The sequence below is a fragment of the Hypomesus transpacificus genome, chromosome 6, assembly GCF_021917145.1.
Source record: "Hypomesus transpacificus isolate Combined female chromosome 6, fHypTra1, whole genome shotgun sequence".
Taxonomy (NCBI): domain Eukaryota; kingdom Metazoa; phylum Chordata; class Actinopteri; order Osmeriformes; family Osmeridae; genus Hypomesus; species Hypomesus transpacificus.
Window position 1 is genome coordinate 2422668 of NC_061065.1, and position 22455 is coordinate 2445122.

Below are 22455 nucleotides of genomic sequence, written 5' to 3' on the forward strand. Positions count from 1 at the left end.
TCCAGCTTGGATGCTGTGTTTGTAGTGGATTGTGTTGTGTTGTTAGAAGCCTTGAGTCTTGTTAATGTATAATTTCTTCTTCAAAGGGGCGATTGATTGCAAAACCCGATTTTAACCTTGTCATAGTTGAATAACGACAGTTCGGTGGGGTAAAAATGAACATACAGTGAATATCAAAGTCCATTTGACACCTCTCTTTCCTATACAAATCTTCAAAAAGAGAAAAAATGTGGCTGTAAAAACGCTAGCTTTTTCACCAGTTTGACGGATTTGCTAGGAAGCTGAACCTGGAAAGAGGTGCTGTTTCCGACCGTATGTTCATTTGCAACCGCAAGCTGTAAGGACAGTATGATGTTGTGCTAACAGTTAGTAGCAATGCTAACGTGTCCTGTATATAGCATACCAGGTAGAATGCTAAATACGTTTCTACACACATCAAATGACTCTAGCTACACTAGCCGTACTTGGCGTTAGAAGGGAACCTTCCGAAGAAAATAGCCAGAAAACGAACAGCAGTCTGGCTTATTGTCTAGATAATCTATTTGAAAGAACTGGAGAAAGGCAGGTCTAGATACAGGATACGTTAGCATTGCTAGTAACTGTTACTATTAACACCCTAGACTGTAGGCATGTAGACTGAACTAGATTAGCTTGCTAACACAAGAGCATAGGTAGAATGTGTGATGATAATTTAGCCTAGTTTATTGGCAATGGGGCTAACGTTGTTTTCATGTTCCTGACTGTGTTTCATTCAAATAAATAATCCATGTTATGTAAAATCTACAATTCACGATGCATGTTTGTCCAGATTTTTTGTCAGGTTATTTTTTCAGCAAGATATCTAGAGCTAGCTAACTGAAGTCGAGTTCAATCACGATATGGTTTTGGTTTGCTAAGCTGTTAGCCTAACGTTCTACCCACCTAAATTAATCCAGTTTTGCTTCAACAACAGAAGTGGAAAACAAGTAATGTTATAATTTCAAATGATATGTAGTCAATCTGTTGAAAAACAGTGTTGTGTAGACACAATAAATGTATTTTTTTGCGTTTTTATTTCAAGTCTCCAACTTCGGTGTTTCATATGAGTGCTGCTGTTGGCCGTGTTTCGTTTTTGCTCCCCAGCTTCACTCGTCGAAAACCAACCAATCAGCGCACAGCTTATCTAAATATTAATGAGCATACCATAAAAGGAGAAAAGCTAGTGTTTTTTCCCGGGAACATTTCAGAGGATCTGTCAGAGGGCATAGAACAGCACCCGGGCCATTTTCAACCCAACCAATGTTTCATACCCTATTCAGAGACCTTAAGGAACAGTGTGAAATACCCCAAAAACCCAGTCAATCGCCCCTTTAAGGGTAAGAATAGTCAATAGATTGCTTTGAGAGGATCTTGAAATGTGATACTGATTGTTGAATCTTTCCCCTCTCCTCCCTCTCCCTCTTTCTCCCTCCCCCAACAGATGCAGTGCTGACTCCTGGACTACCCACACCTCCCCCCCCCTCCCCCCCTCCCTCCTGGTTCCACTGTGACCCCCACGGCGGGCCCCCCTGCCCCCCCGGGCCCTCCCCCCACCTCCTCCCCTGCCCCCCACTCTCACCCCCAGCGGCCCCCCGCCCCCGCCTGGCCCCCCCCTCCCCCCCCCCCTCTGGGCAGGCTCCTCCTCCAGTCCCGCCCCCCGCCCCCCCCCCCTCCCCCCTGGGCTGTTCTCCCCCTCGGAGGACCGCCCCCGCTCTCTGGGCTGGCCGCCGCCCTTGCTGGAGCCAAGCTGCGGAAAGTGCCACGAGTGAGACACACACACACTGCATGAGCACACAATCTGGTCTATCCTAGCTGGTCTATCCCAGCAGGTCTATCCTAGCTGGTCTATTCTAGCTGGTCTATCCTAGCTGGTCTATCCCAGCTGGTGTATCCTAGCTGGTCTATCTTAGCTGGTGTATCCTAGCTGGTCTATCCTAGCTGGTCTATCCCAGCTGGTCTATCCCAGCAGGTCTATCCTAGCTGGTGTATCCTAGCTGGTGTATGCTAGCTGGTCTATCCTAGCTGGTGTATCCTAGCTGGTCTATCCTAGCTGGTCTATCCTAGCTGGTCTATCCCAGCAGGTCTATCCTAGCTGGTCTATCCCAGCTGGTCTATCCCAGCAGGTCTATCCTAGCTGGTCTATCCCAGCTGGTCTATCCCAGCAGGTCTATCCTAGGTGGTCTATCCTAGCTGGTCTATCCTAGCTGGGGTATCCTAGCTGGTCTATCCTAGGTGGTCTATCCTAGCTGGTCTATCTTAGCTGGTGTATGCTAGCTGGTCTATCCTAGCTGGTGTATGCTAGCTGGTCTATCTTAGCTGGTGTATGCTAGCTGGTCTATCCTAGCTGGTGTATGCTAGCTGGTCTATCCTAGCTGGAGTGTAGCCAGTCCTGTGTCTGACCTTCCTGTGTTCATTCCTGTGTCTGCAGAGTGAGGACCCGGACCCAGCTGCCCTGGCTGCGGCCGTAGCAGGGGGTGTGGCTGCAGTGGCAGCGGCCAAGCCTGCGGGGGGGGAACGGGCCCCTGCCAGGGGGAGGGGGTCTGATGGAGGAGATGAGCGCCCTGCTGGCCAGGAGGTGACACGACACCCCTCAGCATCTGTATCCATCTGTCTGTCTACACATCTAACAATCTATCTACCCATCTATTTGGCTGATTTATCACTTTATTGATCCCAAAGGAAATGAAAAAGGATTTTTGATCAAATAACATGAAGGAGCAACAGTTGCATGATTTGGAAAAGCCCTTATTCCTCTTCTCTATTCAGGGTTGGACTCTTTAAGCTGTGCTGTTGATGTCTCTGTTCGTCTGTTTGTTGTTGTGTTGCAGAAGAAGAATCGCTGAGAAGGGCTCGTCTCCCGAGCCGGACTTGAGAGCGGTGAGTATGACAAACCTGCTTGGAGAATGAGGAAGTGGAGGAGGTGGAGGCAGAGGAGGGGAAGGAGAGGAGGAGGAAGAGGAGGAGGGTACGACACCTGTCAGGAGAGGGAGAGGTGGAGGAGAGTAGAGGCAGGAGGTGAAGGGGAGGTTGATGGGAGGGGGAGGACAGGTAGGAGGACATGGTGATAGAGGAGAGGGCCTATCCACGGCTACGAAACATCTGAATCTGGATGACCTTTGACCTGTCCTTTCTCCTTTTGCATCTATCCAATAGGAGGAGCTGGAGGGGCCTACAACTCCTAAAGTGTCAGCCTGTAGCACGCCAGGTAAGCGTGGAGATACCTGGACATGCACAAGGACAGACTCAAAAGTTGAGAATGTGTGTGCGACCAATGAGCACAGATGTTTCAAATCTCCTGCCCAGTATCCTATAAAATGCTGAACCCTGAAGAGAGGGCGTACCGATTCATGCAGCCCCTGTAGTGCTCTGGCTATTGTTTGGGAGCGCTGCAGCTATAATCTAGATTTATTCCTGAATTACAGCTTTGAGAATGCCTAATGCCATTGTGTGTGTGTGTTTGTGTGTGTGTGTGTGCGTCCAGACATGCCCAGGAAGCCCTGGGAGAGGACTAACACCATGAACGGTAGCAAATCCCCCGTCATTGGAAGGTAAGCTAACAACCAGACAACATCGCTAACGTAACTGTTCCTGTGTAGCTAACCTAGCTGCTCCTTTGAAGCTAACATATGTTAGCATAGCTGTTCCAGTGGAGCTAACACATGCTGAACAGGGTCTCAGGGTCTCTCTGATAAGGGTCTCAGCCAGACCCTTAGATGGGTCAGGGGTTAGTCTCTCAGGCGCTGCTCTGAGCTTACATCTCAGTCTGGCTCTGATGCCGTCTGATGTCGTCTCTACCTGAGAGATGAGGAGGAGGGGCCGTGACGGCATGGCATGGCATGGCTCTGCTGGTCTGGTTCTGCTGGTCTGGTTCTGCTGGTCTGGTTCTGCTGGTCTGGTCTGGTTTTGCTGGTCTGGTACTGCTGGTCTGGTTCTGCTGGTCTGGTCTGTTTTGCTGGTCTGGTACTGCTGGTCTGGTACTGCTGGTCTGATATATTGGTCCGGTCTGGTTCTGCTGGTCTGGTACTGCTGGTCTAGTTTTTCCTGGTCTGGTTCTGCTGGTCTGGTCTGTTTTGCTGGTCTGGTACTGCTGGTCTGGTTCTGCTGGTCTGGTCTGTTTTGCTGGTCTGGTACTGCTGGTCTGGTACTGCTGGTCTGGTATATTGGTCCGGTCTGGTTCTGCTGGTCTGGTACTGCTGGTCTAGTTTTCCTGGTCTGGTTCTGCTGGTCTGGTCTGTTTTGCTGGTCTGGTACTGCTGGTCTGGTTCTGCTGGTCTAGTTTTCCTGGTCTGGTACTGCTGGTCTGGTTCTGCTGGTCTGGTACTGTTGGTCTAGTTTCCCTGGTCTGGTTCTGCTGGTCTGGTACTGCTGGTCTGGTTCTGCTGGTCTGGTTCTGCTGGTCTGGTACTGCTGGTCTGGTACTGCTGGTCTAGTTTCCCTGGTCTGGTTCTGCTGGTCTGGTACTGCTGGTCTGGTACTGCTGGTCTGGTTCTGCTGGTCGGCAACTGCTAGTTGGGGTCTGTGGGAGGAGCCAGCTAAGTCCCAGGGCGGAGCTAGCAGGGTTCTGTGGGCGGAGCCAGTGGGTCTTTTCAGGACGTGGTGTAAAGCGAGTGTCTCCCCTCACAGACGAGACGCACCGTGGAGAAATCCTCAGAGCTCAGGTCCCTCCAACAGGTACCCCAGGCCTGCAGACTCCTCTCCCCTCTCCTCTCCCCTCCTCTCCCCTCTCCTCTCCTCTCCCCTCACCCCCCCCTCCTCTCCCCTTCCCTCCCCCTCCCCTCTCCTCTCCTTCCTCTCCTTCCTCTCTTCTCCTCTCCTCCCCCCTCACCCCCCCTCTCCTCTCCCCTTCCCTCCCCTCCCCTCTCCTCTCCTTCCTCTCCTTCCTCTCCTCTCCTCTCCTCCCCCCTCACCCCCCCTCCTCTCCCCTTCCCTCCCCTCCCCTCTCTCCTCTCCCATCTCCCCTCACCCCCCCTCCTCTCCCCTCACCCCCCCTTCCCTCCCCTCCCCTCCTCTACTCCTTTGCTGTGCTAAACATGCTCTGCTTTAGGAGTGGAGAGTGTGTTTTTAGGGGTTGTGTGTGTTTTTTGGGGGTGTGTGTGTGTGTTTTTAGGGGTTGTGCGTGTGTGTTTTCAGGGGTGGTGTGTGTGTGTTGCATCAGAAACATTCTCTCTAATCTCTGTTCTTGCCAACAAGGGATTCACCAGACTCACTCATGCTTCTGGTAGCACATGGCTGTCCTTGTCAAAGGAATTCCCCAAACCACATAGGCCTGCTCCTTGAACACACATACATTCTCTCTCTTTCTTTCTTTCTCTTTGAAAACCTTGTTGGCTGGTGCTGATGGTCAGTTTCCTCTCAAACTGAGAGTCCTTAACTGGGATGAACGCAGTCCATCATGGAATGTTTACCATTGAGTGTGTTATTTAAAGCAGTTAACTTGAGTTCTCCAGGTTTTCTGGAGCTATTAATTCAAATTAACTCTCCCTCTGAAACCTGACCTGTTCATGAAGTTGTTGTCCCAGTGGGCGGCTCGCCCTAAGCAAAGCGACGTACGGGTATTCAAATGGCTGCTTCTTGGTCATCAGAAGTATTTCTTTGGGAGTTCAGTTTACTTTCTGTCAACTTGTTCATGATGAAGTGTTTGTCTGCTTGACAGGGGTGTAGCAGTCTGCAGTGTGGAGGAGCTGAACACCATTGGTTATTGTAGTTGAACTTTTCTCTCTTTTTCTCTCCTTTTTCCTCTCATCCCCCCCTCCCCCTCCCTCCAGACCTAAGTCAACTCCCACACCCACTGGATCTTTCAGTGCCAACGGCGTGCCAACAGAAGGCCTTGACTATGACAGATTGAAACAGGTAATAATCATTCTTTGATTGAAGATGAGGGTGGAGTTGTGGGTGTGGGAGGACCTGGAGGTAAGGGTAAGCTTGAGGGTGTAGGTGAGGTAGGGGTGAGGGTAAACATGGGGGGTGAGGGTGTGGGTGAGGTAGGGGTGAGGGTAAACATGGGGGGTGAGGGTGTGGGTGAGGTAGGGGTGAGGGTAAACATGGGGGGTGAGGGTGTGGGTGAGGTAGGGGTGAGGGTAAACATGGGGGGTGAGGGTGTAGGTGAGGTAGGGGTGAGGGTAAACATGGGGGGTGAGGGTGTAGGTGAGGTAGGGGTGAGGGTAAACATGGGGGGTGAGGGTGTGGGTGAGGTAGGGGTGAGGGTAAACATGGGGGGTGAGGGTGTAGGTGAGGTAGGGGTGAGGGTAAACATGGGGGGTGAGGGTGTGGGTGAGGTAGGGGTGAGGGTAAACATGGGGGGTGAGAATGTGCCCAATGGCACTTGCTGCTGTGCGTCCCTCCCTCCTCTTGGTGTGTGCGCATGGTAGATAAGCCCAGATCCCCCTATCAGCTACAGCAGACAGGAAGCCCCAGGGCCCTCTCCCTCACTCTCTCCCTGACCCCCTCCCTCACTTTCTCACTCACCCTCTCCCTCACCCTCACCCCCTTCCCACTCCCTCACCCCCTTCCCCCTCCCTCCCTCACCCACTCCCTCACCCCCTTCCCTCTCTATCACCCCCGTCCCTCAGCTCTCCCACCCTCTCACTGTGCGCACGCCACAAGGACACTCGTGCATCTGTGGCAACGTTTTTATGCGTTTTTTGTTTGTTTTCAGGACATCTTGGACGAGATGAGGAAGGAGTTGTCCAAGCTGAAAGAGGAGCTCATCGATGGTAGTTCTTAATGATTGTTGTGGCATGCTGTCTGTCAGTACTACTGTGTAACAGTGTTGGTTTAGCATCTGGAGTGAAGGCACTAGCCACTAGCACTAGCCACTAGCACTAGCCACTAGCACTAGCCACTAGCCACTAGCACTAGCAGGCAGACAGGACATGCTGTATGTCAGTGTTGGGAAGAGTTATTAACCAGTGTTACTAGCCAGTATTATTTGACAGTGTTGCTAGCCAGTGTTGCTAGCCAGTGTTGCTAGCCAGTGTTGCTAGCCAGTGTTGCTAGTTTTATTTCTCTGACCTCTGATCTTCCTCTTCTGTCTCCTCAGCGATCAGGGAGGAGCTGGGGAGGTCCAGCTCAGCATAAAGGACTGACCTCACGTCCCGGAACGTCCCAGAACGTCCCAGAACATCCAGACCCTGTTCACTCCTGCAGACACTATACACCCACACAGGAAAACACATCCACAGGTGACATTAACGACAGCAACCGAAGTAACACAGAGGACTTGTCTGTGGGCGGAGCAGTACAGGCCCACAGCCCAGCGGGGCGTGTAGCGTGTTGCGTGTAGCGTGTAGCGTGGGCGTCCGCTGACGTCCATCTTGTGAAGCCTCTTCACGTTGTTGTCTTTCCTGGACGGCAGGACACAGTCTTAACCTGAAGCGACTGTCTTTATGCAAAGATTCCTTTCTTTGTCTATTACACTACAAATCCGCAATTAAACTAAATATTAAAATGTATTGAACTGTAAAACTGTATTAACCATTGAAGGACGTGTGTGAAATCTAGCAGGAAGTTTTCATGCTTAATGGGAGTTTATCGTGGCACACAAGTGTGATTTCATGTTCAGGGAGTGGTGAGAGATCGGGAGGCAGAGGGTACCGACCATGTTTCCATGTTGGAGCCTCTATGTGTGAGAGAATGAAGGACTGGGTAGAGTCTACCACTGCAGGACTTTGTAAAGCTTGTCTTCCTCAAATACTATTTTAATCTGAATATAAACAAAAAAAGAGAGAAAAAAAGATATTTACAAAAGAAATCTATCAATCATGTCTGTTTCAATGTAAATCCTCGGCCATATCAAGTAGCTTAATCAAATCTCTACCGGATGGTCAGTCATTGTCTTCTAGTCTGTAATATCCAGAAATAATAATTTCCTATCTTTTTCAAATCCTCCTGAAGAGCTACTGTACTGCGTTTCCTATGTGTTGTGTGTGTCATCCTGATGATGTCACAGGCTGATGATGTCACAGGGGAGTGTCCTCTCTAAAATCAATCATTGTAGCTCCTTACCAAACCTATTCTGACGGTGAAAGTGATGGTTTAAAATGCTAAACTGGCCATGAGCATGTTCTGTAGAAGGATCCAGACAGTTATTTGAGGGGTTCTTTTCCTTCCATTTCATTTTTGTCACATTTGGTGCATGTTACGTTTTTATACACAGTGAAGGTCACTGAGGTCGCCACGAAAAATGTAATTACTTCATCATGAGTTTATAAGCAATAAGTGTAGCATCTATCTTTATTGACACCCCCACCCACTCACTGATCCTGCCTTGGACATCAAGGTCTGGAGATGGGCCCAGCTGCCCTCCCTATCACAGCTGCTGAAGGTCTGGAGATGGGCCCAGCTGCCCTCCCTATCACAGCTGCTGAAGGCGACTCTGCTTGTTTCATTTTCAGTGAAGCTTTATGTTAGCAGCTGCATTTCTTCATGTTAGATTTTTCTTTTGAAATGCTTATTATGGAGGAGCTGTGTGTTGGGGGGGAGGATGTGCTTGTGCCATTTAGCTTGTCTCAGTGTGCTTACTGATGAACGCATCTGTGTGTTGCTTTTTTAATGGTTTGCCTCCTGCCACTCAGTTAAAAAAAAAGAAAATGACAGTTTCCCTGTTGGTTTTGTTCATCACATGCTGAAGAAAGCATGTATCTTTTCAGTGAGCCAAGTTAGCGTTTCCAAACGTTTCGCCGTCCCTTAATTCTAGCTTCTTTCCTTTTGACTTGACTGTCTCTAGAGAGACTGATGTTGATCAGGGCTCATAATCAAATCTGCACAGGAGAGCTGAATCCTGCTGGGTTTAATCTTATTTCCTTTCTCATCATCTTCTAAGGAGTAGCAGAGCATGTAAAACTGGTCCGTACAGATGTGTGTTTACAGCATCGATTGCACTTTAAAAACCCATAGAAATCCACAACAACCACAAATCCTGCTGCGTTCAGACTGCAGCCTCCATTGCCAATAATGTGGCTAATTCACCAAAGGTTTCAGATGCCAGTCTACTCCTGCTAAACACAGCACACTCGAACTGAGTCGCCTTTTGTTGCATATCATTGTCAAGAGACAGGTACATCTCTATCAATTTAAAGTCCTTCGGATTGGGAAGTGAAAGGTTCTGATCACGGATATAGTTCATATCTACATGAATAACTGTTCTGATCACAAATATAGTTCATATCTACATGAATAACTGTTTGTGAATCTTCATGGTTTGTGCCTTGTTCTGAAGTTGCATTTAATATGTCAAAGACTAGGGAAGATCTACATGCTAGTATTAATTCTATAGGGGCTGTCATAATATAGATGATCTTGTGTTTTGCATCCTGTTCAAAGTTGTTATAAAGGGAGTGTTTTTTTGTTTTGTTTTTACTTTGGAATTTATCTGTACAAATAAACCCAGCCTTTTGTTTTCTCCTGAGGCCATTACTATGTTACACAGTTACGGTGTTATTATCTGGTATTAGAAAGCTTAACAAAACACAATGGCTCAAAGTAACTCAGTTCCCAAACTTTTAACACCATCTGAGATGGTGGACTAGCTAACACTGAAAGAAAATCTGGAACTTAAATCAATGACATTTCTCTTTCCTGACTTTTATTCTTTTGGCATTCACATTTTACCATACCGTTCTCAGATTAATTAGACTTTTCTTACATACTAACATTGTTTTGTTTGAGCAAATGAAATAAAAATTGCAATACATGATTACATTTGGAGTGATATTTAGTGGATCCTTCAGCATGATCTTGTTAACAGCAACACATTGAATGTCTTAGTTTAGTCTTGTTTAGTCTTTATTATTTATTCAAGTATTTTTGTCTCCATATCAGTGGAGCAGACAGAAATCCTGAGGTTCACTTGGCGTCGAGACACGCTGATATCATGCAGACAGCTGGGGTTATGTTGCGTCACTCATTTCAACATATTTATAAATGAACACAACAATAGACCAAATACTTGAGTAACATCAATCTACATAAACTACTAGTCACACATAAAGTACAGAGAGTCAAGCAAGGTTGCTTATAATCTCAGTCTGTCAGAGCTTGCTGTCAGAGCCTCGGTTACATACTATTTAAATCTCATGTCCAGGAAATCCGGGCCAAGCCCTTTTCTTAGCAATGGACCATCTCCATCTCTGTCCCCTCCCTCCACCAGGTGTCTCCCTCCAGCCTGACCTGCAGGCCTTCAGCTCTGTCCCCTCCCTCCACCAGGTGTCTCCCTCCAGCCTGACCTGCAGGCCTTCAGCTCTGTCCCCTCCCTCCACCCGGTGTCTCCCTCCAGCCTGACCTGCAGGCCTTCAGCTCTGTCCCCTCCCTCCACCAGGTGTCTCCCTCCAGCCTGACCTGCAGGCCTTCAGCTCTGTCCCCTCCCTCCACCCGGTGTCTCCCTCCAGCCTGACCTGCAGGCCTTCAGCTCTGTCCCCTCCCTCCACCAGGTGTCTCCCTCCAGCCTGACCTGCAGGCCTTCAGCTCTGTCCCCTCCCTCCACCCGGTGTCTCCCTCCAGCCTGACCTGCAGGCCTTCAGCTCTGTCCCCTCCCTCCACCCGGTGTCTCCCTCCAGCCTGACCTGCAGGCCTTCAGCTCTGTCCCCTCCCTCCACCAGGTGTCTCCCTCCAGCCTGACCTGCAGGCCTTCAGCTCTGTCCCCTCCCTCCACCAGGTGTCTCCCTCCAGCCTGACCTGCAGGCCTTCAGCTCTGTCCCCTCCCTCCACCAGGTGTCTCCCCTCCAGCCTGCAGCTCGTGGTCGGTGCTGTTCTGCAGCTGCTGCACAGTTCAGCTGAGGCAAGCAGGAAGCAGGGGGCGGGGCTATCTGAAACTGAAGCTGTGAGATGTGTCAAGACTGGAGCCCAGACTATATTTAACCCTCTGGTGGCTGAGCCTGATTCCATCCACTCATGATCACATCCTCAGACTGTCCAGTGAAAAAAAAAAGTGAGGGGGCCTGTGATCCCCTATGGCTGATATGGTGGGTGTGTGGTGTGTGTGTGTGTGGTGTGTGTGTTTCAGGGAAACAATGTCATGCACAGACTTCCTGTAGAAGGTAACACCCATTTCTGCAGTTCATCTGAGGTTCCACTGGTAGCAGAACTAGAGACAGCAGGATCACTTGCTGCTGCCTGCTCGGTCGGTCAGAGGGAGGGGGGAGAAGGGGAGAGGGGAAGAGAGGGAGGGGGGAGAGGGAGGGGAGGGAGAGGAAGGGGGGAGAGGAAGGGGGGAGAGAGAGAGGGAGGGGGGGGGGAGAGAGGGAGGGGGAAAGGGAGGGAGGGGAAGAGAGGGAGAGGAAGGGGGGGGAGAGAGAGAGGGAGGGGGGAGAGAGAGAGGGGAGAGAGGGAGAGGAGGCTGAGTGAACAGCCTGACAGGATGTGAATGATCCCTGACGTTATGCCCCCTGTTTAAGAAGGCAGCTGCACATGCACAACAGATATGTGTTATGCATGCCACATGTTACCTGTTATACTGTTACCATAAATTTCAAAATATTCAGCTTCTAGGAAACAAAATACTTTTTAGAGCATAACTTTTGATACAGATAGACTTTTGACAGTCATTTGAGGGTTTAGGTTGGTTGAGGGGCAGTGCTATGGGTGTATGTGAAGCCCTTGATTTGATTTGTTTCATTAAACAGCTAAATTACAAACAGACATTTACAGTATCGCATGAATTTATATTTAATTTCAATTTCACTTTAGTTTGACTATAATTTGTATCGTGTATCACAAATATATCATCCATTCCTCCATGTTGTATGACAAGCATTCTGACACCCGTAAACAAAGCGCAAGGACATGCAGTCGTGACTACCTGGTGGTAACCAATCACAACTCTGTTAAATCCCACAGTCAGCCAATGAGAAGATGCAACTATTTAAAATGATAAGCTGCTGAGCCAATCAGAAGGCTTCGCGCCATCACAGTCACTCGTTTTGAGATACAGGGAGGGAGAACGCGCTCTACGTTCCGCTGCAGTTTTTAAAAATATTTTTTTTCGTTGCACGTTTTTAAAGGGATACATCTCTATTTTTCTTGCTGGAACTGTAGGTGATATATCAAGGTAAGAACACGTATTTGTGTAACCTCTTTAACGTAGAGACATTTGATAGGTTTCGTTTGTCTTTGTTGGACTAATGAGGCCGGTAACGTACGATACAATATAACGCTAACGCTAACGCTAGATATTCAAAGATAGCCCAACGTGGCTAGGCTACAGTAACTAGCTAGCAAGCTGACAGTGGCTGGCGTAGTCTTGTTCTGCAATACAATAGTAACCTTTCAGACAACACGTTAAGCAAATATTTTATAGTCATTATAGATAAATACATTTACTGTCTGTTTCAGTTATTGAAAGCTTTTAAGAAGCGTTTGTACTTGAATGATTGCTCCACGCGCATATTCAACCAGTGAAGAGACATGTGTTGCTCAATTGCCGTTCTGCTGCAGGGAATACTAGCTACTGTACAGTAGTCTGAAGCGCGTCCAACCGGTGCATAGTTTACGTTCCATAATCAAACGTTTTATACAGCTATGTGTTGTTGTTGTTCGTCTTGCTAGCAGCAACCACTTTTTACAAGTTAACTGAATAAACGTATTGAGCAATCAGTTTTTATCGGGTAGTCAACTAACTCGTTAGCATGTTGAACTGCCGCTAGCTGCCCTGTAGGTTTGAATACATGACGTTTTCCCTCCCTGCCGCTGTCATTTGAAGCAAGGTATTATTAAAGGAGCAGATTCTTTACTTGCTATGTAGTAGCAATGATAAGTTATTCACGGTTTCTAATTTCATCCTGTTTTCTAGATACAGTCAAGTTTTCAAGCCTGCTTAGAATCCCGCTCCTTTATTTCACTTTTGATTGTTCCAAGTCTGCCAGCGGGCGGAGTACAGTACCGTTATATTATGTGCGCTCACCAACTACCTTTTCTGCTTTCGCTAAATCGACTGGAAATTTGAGGTGGCTTGACAACATTCAAGAGATTTAACTGAAGTCATATTTTTTTGTTTGTGTGGTTTTATAGCAGGTATGTGTAGTTTTGCAATACAGTTAGATCGAAGCAGACAGTTTTAAGTTGGCTATAACGTAAATGATAGTGTTGATCTAACCACTGTCTAACGTTAGTCTTAAACAACAATTTTTTGTGTTGTAAACCCAGTTAAAAGCTGTTTTAAAGTAGTTTGTCTGTCAGCCAGCTAGCGCCTAGCTGCTTAACTACATCTCTAAAAGCGGGGTGCTGACGTCATAGCCCGCGTCCTTTACGGATGCGGGTATGGAGAGTTTGAGCGGAGAGTGACTCCGAGCTAGCAGGACTACTGGGACATTTAGCTACAGCCGTATGGGCCTGAGCACGAGACACGCTAGGACGTCAACACAGAAACTTGGGGTGTGTGTCTAGAGTGAGACTGCTTGGGGTGTGTGTCTAGAGTGAGACTGCTTGGGGTGTGTGTCTAGAGTGAGACTGCTTGTATTAATGGAGTAAGATGGTCACTAATCTAGTAAAGCAGATTCCATAACAACTGTGACGGCTTAGTGGGCTCTGTCTGCGCTACATCTCTGTATAATCAGGTTGTGGGCCATTATGGGCTGCGAGAAATGACTGGTTTATGCAAGTCTATGTATTTATCTTTTTAGATAATATTTTTTTTATGTATGTGTTGATGTTACTAATCTGACAACTGTATGGACAATACTTTTATTCTAAGAAAGTACCTGGTAAATTGCAATGGTTGTGTGCAATTTTAAGACAACAAATATATTTATGTTGTTAGAGTTAGAAAGAAAAGATGTTTACACAGTAAACGAGTAACCATTAACCTATGTTGGTGTTCATTTAGTCAGCTCCAGAAATACGTTTTGGACTTACCTGTATGTCAGTGTAAGTCCACTCACAAAGGCCTTTGAGCTTCTGACAAAAGAGTGATGGGGCCGTGGCTAGTCAAGCCCTGCAGAGTTAAACCTAGTGTGGACCAGCATGTCAGCACTTCACTCTGTCTCTCACACACACACACAGCATCTCTCTCCATCCTGCTGATCTCAGTTCTACATTGTGTTCATTGTTGCTCTGACCTGTCTCCAGTCTGCATGTCTTTATGAACCCAGAGAGTCTCGTTCAGTGTGAATCAGAACAATCCCAGTTTAGTTGTTGTCTGGACTCTGCAGCAGCTCTCCATTGTGATCTTTACTTCCAACAGTAAGACAGAATCTTTGTTTGGTGCCATCCCCTTCTCCTTGTAAAACTGCCCTGTGTTCTGTCTAACATCACACCTCCTTTCCCTCTCCCGCTCTCTCCCGCTCTCTTCCTCTCTCTCACACTCTTATCCTCTTTCTCTTCCTCTCTCTTCCTCTCTCTTCCTCTCTCTCCTGCTCTCCCGCTCTCTCTTCCTACCTCTCCCGCTCTCTCTGACTGTCTCCCCCCAGGTAGATAAGGATGCCAAGTGCAAGGTTCCAGAGTGGGGAGATGGTGATGGGCCGATGGCCTGGCAGCAACCTGTACTACGAGGTGAAGGTTCTGGGCTACGAGGCCCGGAGCCAGCTCTACACGGTGGTGTACAAGGACGGCACTGAGCTGGAGCTCAGGGATGCTGACATCAAGGTAAAACAGGCAGACTCTCTAGCTCAGTAGAGGACTGTTACCATGATGTGTAACCATGGTTCTGTGGTTCCAGAGCGGAGCAGGGTTCCGGCCCTCCAGCCGGCGGTCCCGGTCTCGGTCTCGTTCCCCGTCACGGCGGCGCTCCCGGTCGCGCTCCCCGGCCCGGACCACCCGCCGCTCCTCCTCTCGTACCACTGCCGCCGTCGCTACAGAGACTCCCACCTCGCGCAGGGAGCCCAAACTGAAGGAGGTCCTGGAGGTCCGACTCAGCCCCTTGGTAAGATACCCCCTCTGCCTCTACCTCCCTCCTTCCCTCTGCCTCTACCTCCCTCCTTCCCATTATCCCTCTGCCTCTACCTCCCTCCTTCCCTCTCCCCCTCTGCCTCTACCTCCCTCCTTCCCTCTCCTCCTCTGCCTCTACCTCCCTCCTTCCCTCTCCTCCTCTGCCTCTACCTCCCTCCTTCCCTCCACCTCCCTCCTTCCCTCTACTTCCCTCTCCCCCTCTGCCTCTACCTCCTTCCTTCCCTCTACCCCTCTGCCTCTACCTCCCTCCTTCCCTCTACCTCCCTCCTTCCCTCTGCCTCTACCCCTCTGCCTCTACCTCCCTCCTTCCCTCTACCCCTCTGCCTCTACCTCCCTCCTTCCCTCTACCCCTCTGCCTCTACCTCCCTCCTTCCCTCTGCCTCTACCTCCCTCCTTCTCTCTACCCCTCTGCCTCTACCTCCCTCCTTCCCTTTACCCCTCTGCCTCTACCTCCCTCCTTCCCTTTATCCCTCTGCCTCTACCTCCCTCCTCCCCTCTACCCCTCTGCCTCCCTCTACCCCTCTGCCTCCACCCCTCTGACTCTACCTCTCTCCTTGGAGAGTGTCTAACCATCTCTCCTGTCCTGCCCTGGGTTCACCACCGTCTGTGTCTGACCATCTCTCCTGTCCTGCCCTGGGTTCACCACCGTCTGTGTCTGACCATCTCTCCTGTCCTCCCCTGATCACGGCCTGGCCTCTGTGTGTGTGTGTCCACCACAGGCAAAGCCAGTTGATAACAATAGCAACAATAAGCATGAAAAGAAAGAGGAGAATGACGCCGCTAACAAAGTGAATGAGGTGAGACATTTAGCCTAACCCTATACATGTTATTTAGGAATGTCGTGTGTGTATTTATTTAAATAGTCCCTTTTCTCCTCGTTTTGAAAAGCTGTGTGTTTGATGTTGCTGGGTGGTGGTGAGAGACAGTGGTGGGCTAGCTAGTCTGCATGTTAGTGAATGTGCTTTACTAGAACCAGGAAATACCTCTCATTATGTTAGTGAATGGGCTTCACTAGAACCAGGAAATACCTCTCATCGTGTTAGTGAATGGGCTTTACTAGAACCAGGAAATACCCCTCATCTCAGGTCGCTGCTGGTTAGCTTACTGTTGGAAGGTTATCCAAGTGTTGGAGGGTTATCTAGCTGTTGGAGGGTTAGCTTACTGTTGGAGGGTTAGCTTACTGTTGGATGGTTAGATTACTGTTGGATTGTTAGATTACTGTTGGATGGTTAGATTACTGTTGGATGGTTAGATTACTGTTGGATAGTGTGATGATTTTCGAAAGAAAATTATCACAACTGTAATCTCACAACTGTGTTTAATTAAAATTGTTCCAGGTGGAGGGGGAGCCAGTGAAGAAGGTGGAGAGCCGCTACAACCTGCGGCGCAGGAAGGATGACGGGGATGCCAGGCCGGCAGGGCAGCAGCAGCAGCAGCAGCAGCAGGAGGACACCTCTGCCCCAGCCTCCACCCCCAGGACCACAGAGCTGGAGTTTGGAGGACGGATAGGTACGCATATCCCACAGGCCTGCACTGGAATGAGTAGCCTCAAACACACTTCCTGTTGTGCTGACCAATCACAAGGTGCCGTGTCTCATCCATGATGGCTCCTGGAGCACACTGGTCACCATGGTCACCTCTGCCTTTTATCAACCGCTAACGGGAAGCACCCAAAACCAAAGCACACCATATCAACACTCAGAAAAGCACATCAGCCCCCCTGTTTTACCCAGAAGAAATTAATTCTGTGATTTTAGTCTCGACTACAAGAAGTTTAGATCTGAGGTTGCTGTTACTCACTACTGTGTGTTTTTACGATTGTGTGTTTCCTAGGAGTGGTGTTCATGCTGCTGCTGTTGCCATGCATGGTGCTGTGTCTGCTGGTGAAGGTGGGCCAGCAGGATGCCAGTGTGCTGGCCCCCCTGTCCCTGCCCAGTCCCCAGGCCCTCTGGGACCCCCAAGCCCTCGCACTTGTCTGCCTCTGGATCCTCCTGCAGGCCCTGCTGCACCTGCTCCCTGTCGGCAAGGTGACCACTCACTCACACACACACACACACACACGTTATATAGAAACATATACACACACACCTTAAACCAAGTTGAGCTCTCTGTCTCTGTCAACCACCCCTCCACCCTGAGCCCATATCTAACAGTGTCTCTGTCAACCACCCCTCCACCCTGAGCCCATATCTAACACTGTCTCTGTCAACCACCCCTCCACCCTGAGCCCAAATCTAACACTGTCTCTGTCAACCACCCCTCCACCCTGAGCCCATATCTAACACTGTCTCTGTCAACCACCCCTCCACCCTGAGCCCAAATCTAACACTGTCTCTGTCAACCACCCCTCCACCCTGAGCCCATATCTAACACTGTCTCTGTCAACCACACCTCCACCCTGAGCCCACACCTCCACCCTGAGCCCACACCTCCACCCTGAGCCCACCCCTCCACCCTGAGCCCACACCTCCACCCTGAGCCCACACCTCCACCCTGAGCCCACCCCTCCACCCTGAGCCCACCCCTCCACCCTGAGCCCATATCTAACACTGTCTCCCCCCAGGTTGTAGAAGGCCTGGCTCTGAAGAGCGGCCAGTGCCTGCAGTACCGGATCAACGGTTTCTCCTGCCTTGTCCTGACAGCGCTGGCCTTGGGTGCTGCACTGCACCAGGAAGTGGACCTCACCTACGTGCACAGCCACTTCCTGCAGCTGGCGGTAGCCAGCACGCTTGTGGCCACGCTGCTCAGCCTGTTCCTGTACGCACGCTCTCGCTGGGCCCCTGCCCACGCCCTGGCCCCCGGAGGCCACTCTGGTGAGGGAGGGAGGGAGGGAGGTGGGCTGTGTAAGTCTCTTACTTACAGTGCAGCTAAAGATTTCAGTATTTTTTTCTGTATTTTTCAAACATAGAAGTGTTTGTTCCAGGAGCTGATGTGCCCTTCCTGGTGATGTGTTCATGGAGGTCATGTGTGTCTGGCTGTTCCTCTCCTCAGGTAACATCATCTACGACTTCTTCATGGGTCATGAGCTCAACCCCCGCATCAGGAGCTTCGACCTCAAGTTCTTCTGTGAGCTGCGCCCTGGTCTGATAGGCTGGGTGAGTGGTGTGAATGCGCCACCTGGTGGCTCGTCAGGGTCCTGCAGCTGGAAGGGTTAGGGTAGATCTGCTCTCTGACTGGAGAGAGAATATGAGACAGCCCAGCTCCTCTCCCGGTCCTGGCCTAACGCTGTGTGTGTGTGTGTGTGTGTCCAGGTGGTGATCAACATGTCCATGGCCCTGGCTGAAATGAGGCTTCAGGGTCTGGAGAGGCCGTCTGCTGCCATGATCCTGGTCAACGCCTTCCAACTGCTCTACGTGCTGGACGCCCTGTGGAACGAGGTACACACACACTGCAGCTCTGCTGTCTGTGGTCAGTGTGTGTCTGTATGAATAAAAGTGCATGTGACCTTCTTGACCTCTGACCCCAGGAGGCTATCCTGACCACCATGGACATCGTGCAGGACGGGTTTGGCTTCATGCTGGCGTTTGGAGACCTGGTGTGGGTTCCCTTTGTGTACAGCCTGCAGGCCTTCTACCTGGTCAGCCACCCCAGCCCTCTCACCCTACCCTGGCTGGCAGCCATCCTCACTCTGAACGGTAGGAGAAGCACCTGCATGGAGGGTCAGGATGCTCAGAAAACTGCTGTGTTGTGGTGCTGGAGTGGATCTCAGTGTGTTTGGTCTTGCAGCTGTTGGATACGTGATCTTCAGGAAGGCCAACTCCCAGAAGAACGCCTTCAGGAGGAACCCGGACCACCCCAGCCTCGCCCGTGAGTCCCCTCACCTGCCTAGCCCTAAACCCCTCACCTGCCTAGCCCTAACCCCTCACCTGCCTAGCCCTAACCCCTCACCTGCCTAGCCCTAACCCCCTCACCTGCCTAGCCCTAACCCCCTCACCTGCCTAGCCCTAACCCCTCACCTGCCTAGCCCTAACCCCTCACCTGCCTAGCCCTAACCCCTCACCTGCCTAGCCCTAACCCCCTCACCTGCCTAGCCCTAACCCCTCACCTGCCTAGCCCTAACCCCCTCACCTGCCTAGTCCTAACCCCTCACCTGCCTAGCCCTAACCCCCTCACCTGCCTAGCCCTAACCCCCTCACCTGCCTAGCCCTAACCCCCTCACCTGCCTAACGGGAGCTGGACATGGAGATGATGATGAGGCTGTGGAGAGCTCATTGTAGACTTGACGGCTATTTAGACGTTCTGTAGCGAGCTTGCATGATCACTGTGAGCCTCCCTGTGTAGCCATGTTTTGATGTGTGTCCAGACTTGAAGACCATCCCCACGGCGACAGGGAAGAGCCTGCTGGTGTCTGGGTTGTGGGGTGTCGTCCGTCACCCCAACTACCTGGGTGACATCATCATGGCCCTGGCCTGGTCTCTGCCCTGTGGTAAGTCGGCAGATACTGACCTAAACCCTGACCCCTGACCCCTAACCCTGCCCTGTGGTGAGTCTGCAGATACCATCCCCTGACCCCTAACCTTAACCCTAAACCCTTGTCTGTGTGTGTGTGTGTGTGTGTGTAGGATTGGACCACCTGCTGCCCTACTTCTACGTGGTGTACTTCACCTGCCTGCTGGTGCACCGTGAGGCACGTGATGAGGCTCTGTGTCGGAGGAAGTACGGTTCTGCCTGGGACGAGTACTGCAGCGCTGTGCACTACCGCATCATCCCCGGCCTCTACTGACCACACCCTCATCCCTGGCCTCTACTGACCACACCCTCATCCCTGGCCTCTACTGACCACACCCTCATCCCCAGCCTCTACTGACCACACCCTCATCCCTGGCCTCTACTGACCACACCCTCATCCCCAGCCTCTACTGACCACACCCTCATCCCTGGCCTCTACTGACCACACCCTCATCCCCAGCCTCTACTGGCCATGCCCCCTCATCCCTGGCCTCTACTGACCACGCCCTCATTGCCAGCTTCTACTGGCCACACCCCCTTATCCCTGGCCTCTACTGACCATGCCCTCATTGCCAGCCTCTACTGGCCATGCCCCCTCATCCCTGGCCTCTACTGACCACAACCCTCCTCATCCCCAGCCTCTACTGGCCACGCCCCTCCTCCTCATCCCCAGCCTCTACTGGCCACGCCCCTCATCCCCAACCTCTACTGGCCACGCCCCTCCTCCTCATCCCCCAGCCTCTACTGGCCACGCCCCTCCTCCTCATCCCCCAGCCTCTACTGGCCACGCCCCTCCTCCTCATCCCCCAGCTTCTACTGGCCACGCCCATCCTCAAAGGCTCCCAGGTTAGCTGTGGAATAGCCTAATACCTAAAAAAAACTAAACTGAACAAAAACTTTGAATCAATTTAGAAATTTGAACTTGAGATGTTTTCTGATTTTTTTTTTAAGGAAGTGGAATCTTGCTAGTTTGATCCTCTCGTGTTTCCTCTGGAGGAACATGGACTTCTGTCATCAGCTGGCTTGTGTTCGGATTCATGCCTTTATTTGATATGTTTCAAATTTGATAGGAATGTTTTAAACTTGCCTCAAAATATGCTGGTAAATTCTGGCTTGTATGTATTGTTTTGTACATATGCATTTTCATTTTTACACATACTTACCCATTGACATTGGCTCAGGATAAATACCATCTTAAACTCTCTTCACTCGCATATTCAGTAGTTTTACAGTATCTGCTTGGTAAGTATATTTGCTTGTGTATATTGTGTATGATGCTCCTTTTACCTGTACAGTTGGACCACTACGAGGACTAACGATCTCTCAGGACAGACAAGGATTTAGAAGGTTTTAGAAGGTTTTATGTCTTAATAGTTTTGTTGTTTATATTTTTATAGAGAGATGTAGATTTCACTGAGTGTGAAGAAACTGAATTGTTGTTGTAAATGCATCCAATGCAAGATGGTGTTTGCAAGATGTTTTACATTTTTTATTTATAATATTATTTCCACTTTTATGATTGATCCAAGTGTTATTATCCTGTGTGTTTGCTACGTCAGGTTCAGAGTTGAAGTGTTCCCCAGAGAGGCTGCAGGGGGCAGTGTAGCGCTGAGCAACTGAGGGTCTGCTTCTGACCTGAGGCCAGAAGCAGACAGCTGGTATCACCACAGCAGGCAGTCCTCTGCAGCAGGCCTCTCCTCGCTGCCACGCTGGGTATCCTACAGAGTAGGACAGTGTCTGCCGTTAGCTTCATCCATCAACACCAGACATCCTCTTCTGTTGTTCTTAATGTGAACTCTTATGAGTGACAGTTGTCGATTTGTTTAAAAGAAGGTTCTAGTTTAGGCCCTCATGCTGTGGTTGCTCTTCTCTCCAGTGTTCATCCTACATTCATACCCAGTGTTCATCCTACATTCATACCATGTGTTCATCCTACATTTATACCCAGTGTTTCATCTGCCAGTAGCAGAGCAGAATAGTGAAGAACTAAAGTAGCTAGCATTTTAATGAAAACAACAAAATGCAATGTAAATATTTTGGATTTTATTTTTAAAAAGAATTATGTGATTTTAAGTATAAAAGAGATCACAGTCCTCATAGAGATATTAGATCTTGTTTCTCAGTAGATATTTAAAGTTGCTTCTCTGATTTTCACATTTGTTTATCTTTTTAATTAAAATGGATCTGCCTGATTCTTGTCCCAGTGGTCTGTGCTGTGTCCTAGCCTGTCCTCTGTAGGGGGCTACAGAGCCCTGAAGAGATGGTGTAGGACCACCTTGGTCCAAGGCGTTCTCTGGGCGGAGGCTGAGCTACTGGATGAGTTGACGTTCATGAAGAACCTGTGCTTCGTTCTAGACAGAGAAGTTTACAGCTCACTTTGTCATTTGTTTTGATCAAAATGAAAGGTTTATAGTATTCCTGCACCTCCCCAATGTATGTTCTGTCACTCATGTTTCCATTGAACTAGTTTAACAGATGCTTTTATCCAAAAGGACGAACAAATACTGCATATAGGAAGTCCAGTAGAAGATCAAGGATCAGAAGGATAGAAATCTAACAGTGTTTAGGTGGTCAGAGTTCAGGAACGGTATGTGTTTACCAGACACAGTGCAGAGAAACCAAAGCTCTGCTCATGCAGGCCAGGGGTCTGTTCCATAAAGGCCGCTCAAAAAAGCTGGACTGAAAGTCCCAAACCAGACTTGAATTAGCTTAACAAGTCAAGCGGGGCTAAAGCGGTTCCATAAAGGCCAATTTCAGCTCACGTAGTCCTACTAATTCAAGTCAGATTTAAGTAGTCAAGCTAATTGCGCGTGTACCCTATCCTTTAAACAGCCCGAAAGGTAAAACATGGATCATACAATCCACCACGGCAAAAGCAATGCACACGGCCACGTGACTTCTTCCAGAAAGAACGTTCCCTTTAAGCCGTGTACAATGACAGCTCACTCATCCACTGCTTCTTCAAAATAAAATGCACGTCATGATTGACTGTCGATGTCAGACCTTTATTTCGTTGATTAAAAAACAGACACCCTCTAAACACATCTAAATTGACTTTTTTGACATTGTTTTAAATAAATTGCCTATTAATCAATACCCAGCAGCCTAACT

The 22455-nt window shown here is 49.5% G+C and overlaps 2 protein-coding genes across 5 annotated transcripts in view; both read left to right on the forward strand.

The window, feature by feature from the left end:
• LOC124468642 (protein enabled homolog) overlaps window positions 1–9715 on the forward strand; it is a 40148-nt gene extending 30433 nt beyond the window's left edge. The window contains 12 exon segments of the mRNA XM_047021486.1: window positions 1466–1490; window positions 1492–1563; window positions 1565–1724; window positions 1727–1783; window positions 2447–2524; window positions 2526–2593; window positions 2847–2895; window positions 3172–3223; window positions 3500–3566; window positions 5784–5868; window positions 6674–6731; window positions 7058–9715. Of these exon segments, the coding sequence (XP_046877442.1) occupies window positions 1466–1490; window positions 1492–1563; window positions 1565–1724; window positions 1727–1783; window positions 2447–2524; window positions 2526–2593; window positions 2847–2895; window positions 3172–3223; window positions 3500–3566; window positions 5784–5868; window positions 6674–6731; window positions 7058–7095 (809 nt within the window). The 3' untranslated portion in view covers window positions 7096–9715.
• A 2217-nt stretch (window positions 9716–11932) lies between these two features.
• Window positions 11933–21536, forward strand: lbr (lamin B receptor). Of its 4 annotated transcripts, XM_047022047.1 has the most exons (14): window positions 13245–13383; window positions 14077–14190; window positions 14418–14592; window positions 14666–14869; window positions 15615–15692; window positions 16233–16404; window positions 16729–16922; window positions 17459–17708; window positions 17887–17990; window positions 18147–18272; window positions 18362–18530; window positions 18622–18702; window positions 19199–19321; window positions 19458–21536. In XM_047022047.1, exons 3-14 carry the CDS (start codon window positions 14428–14430, stop codon window positions 19616–19618), a joined length of 1827 nt encoding a protein of 608 aa, XP_046878003.1. In that variant the 5' UTR covers window positions 13245–13383; window positions 14077–14190; window positions 14418–14427; the 3' UTR covers window positions 19619–21536. The 4 variants fall into 4 exon arrangements, with proteins under 4 accessions (XP_046878001.1, XP_046878004.1, XP_046878003.1 ...); XM_047022045.1 differs by lacking the exons at window positions 13245–13383; window positions 14077–14190 and adding an exon at window positions 11933–12061; XM_047022048.1 differs by lacking the exons at window positions 13245–13383; window positions 14077–14190 and adding an exon at window positions 12695–13023.
• The last annotated feature ends 919 nt before the right edge of the window (window positions 21537–22455 follow it).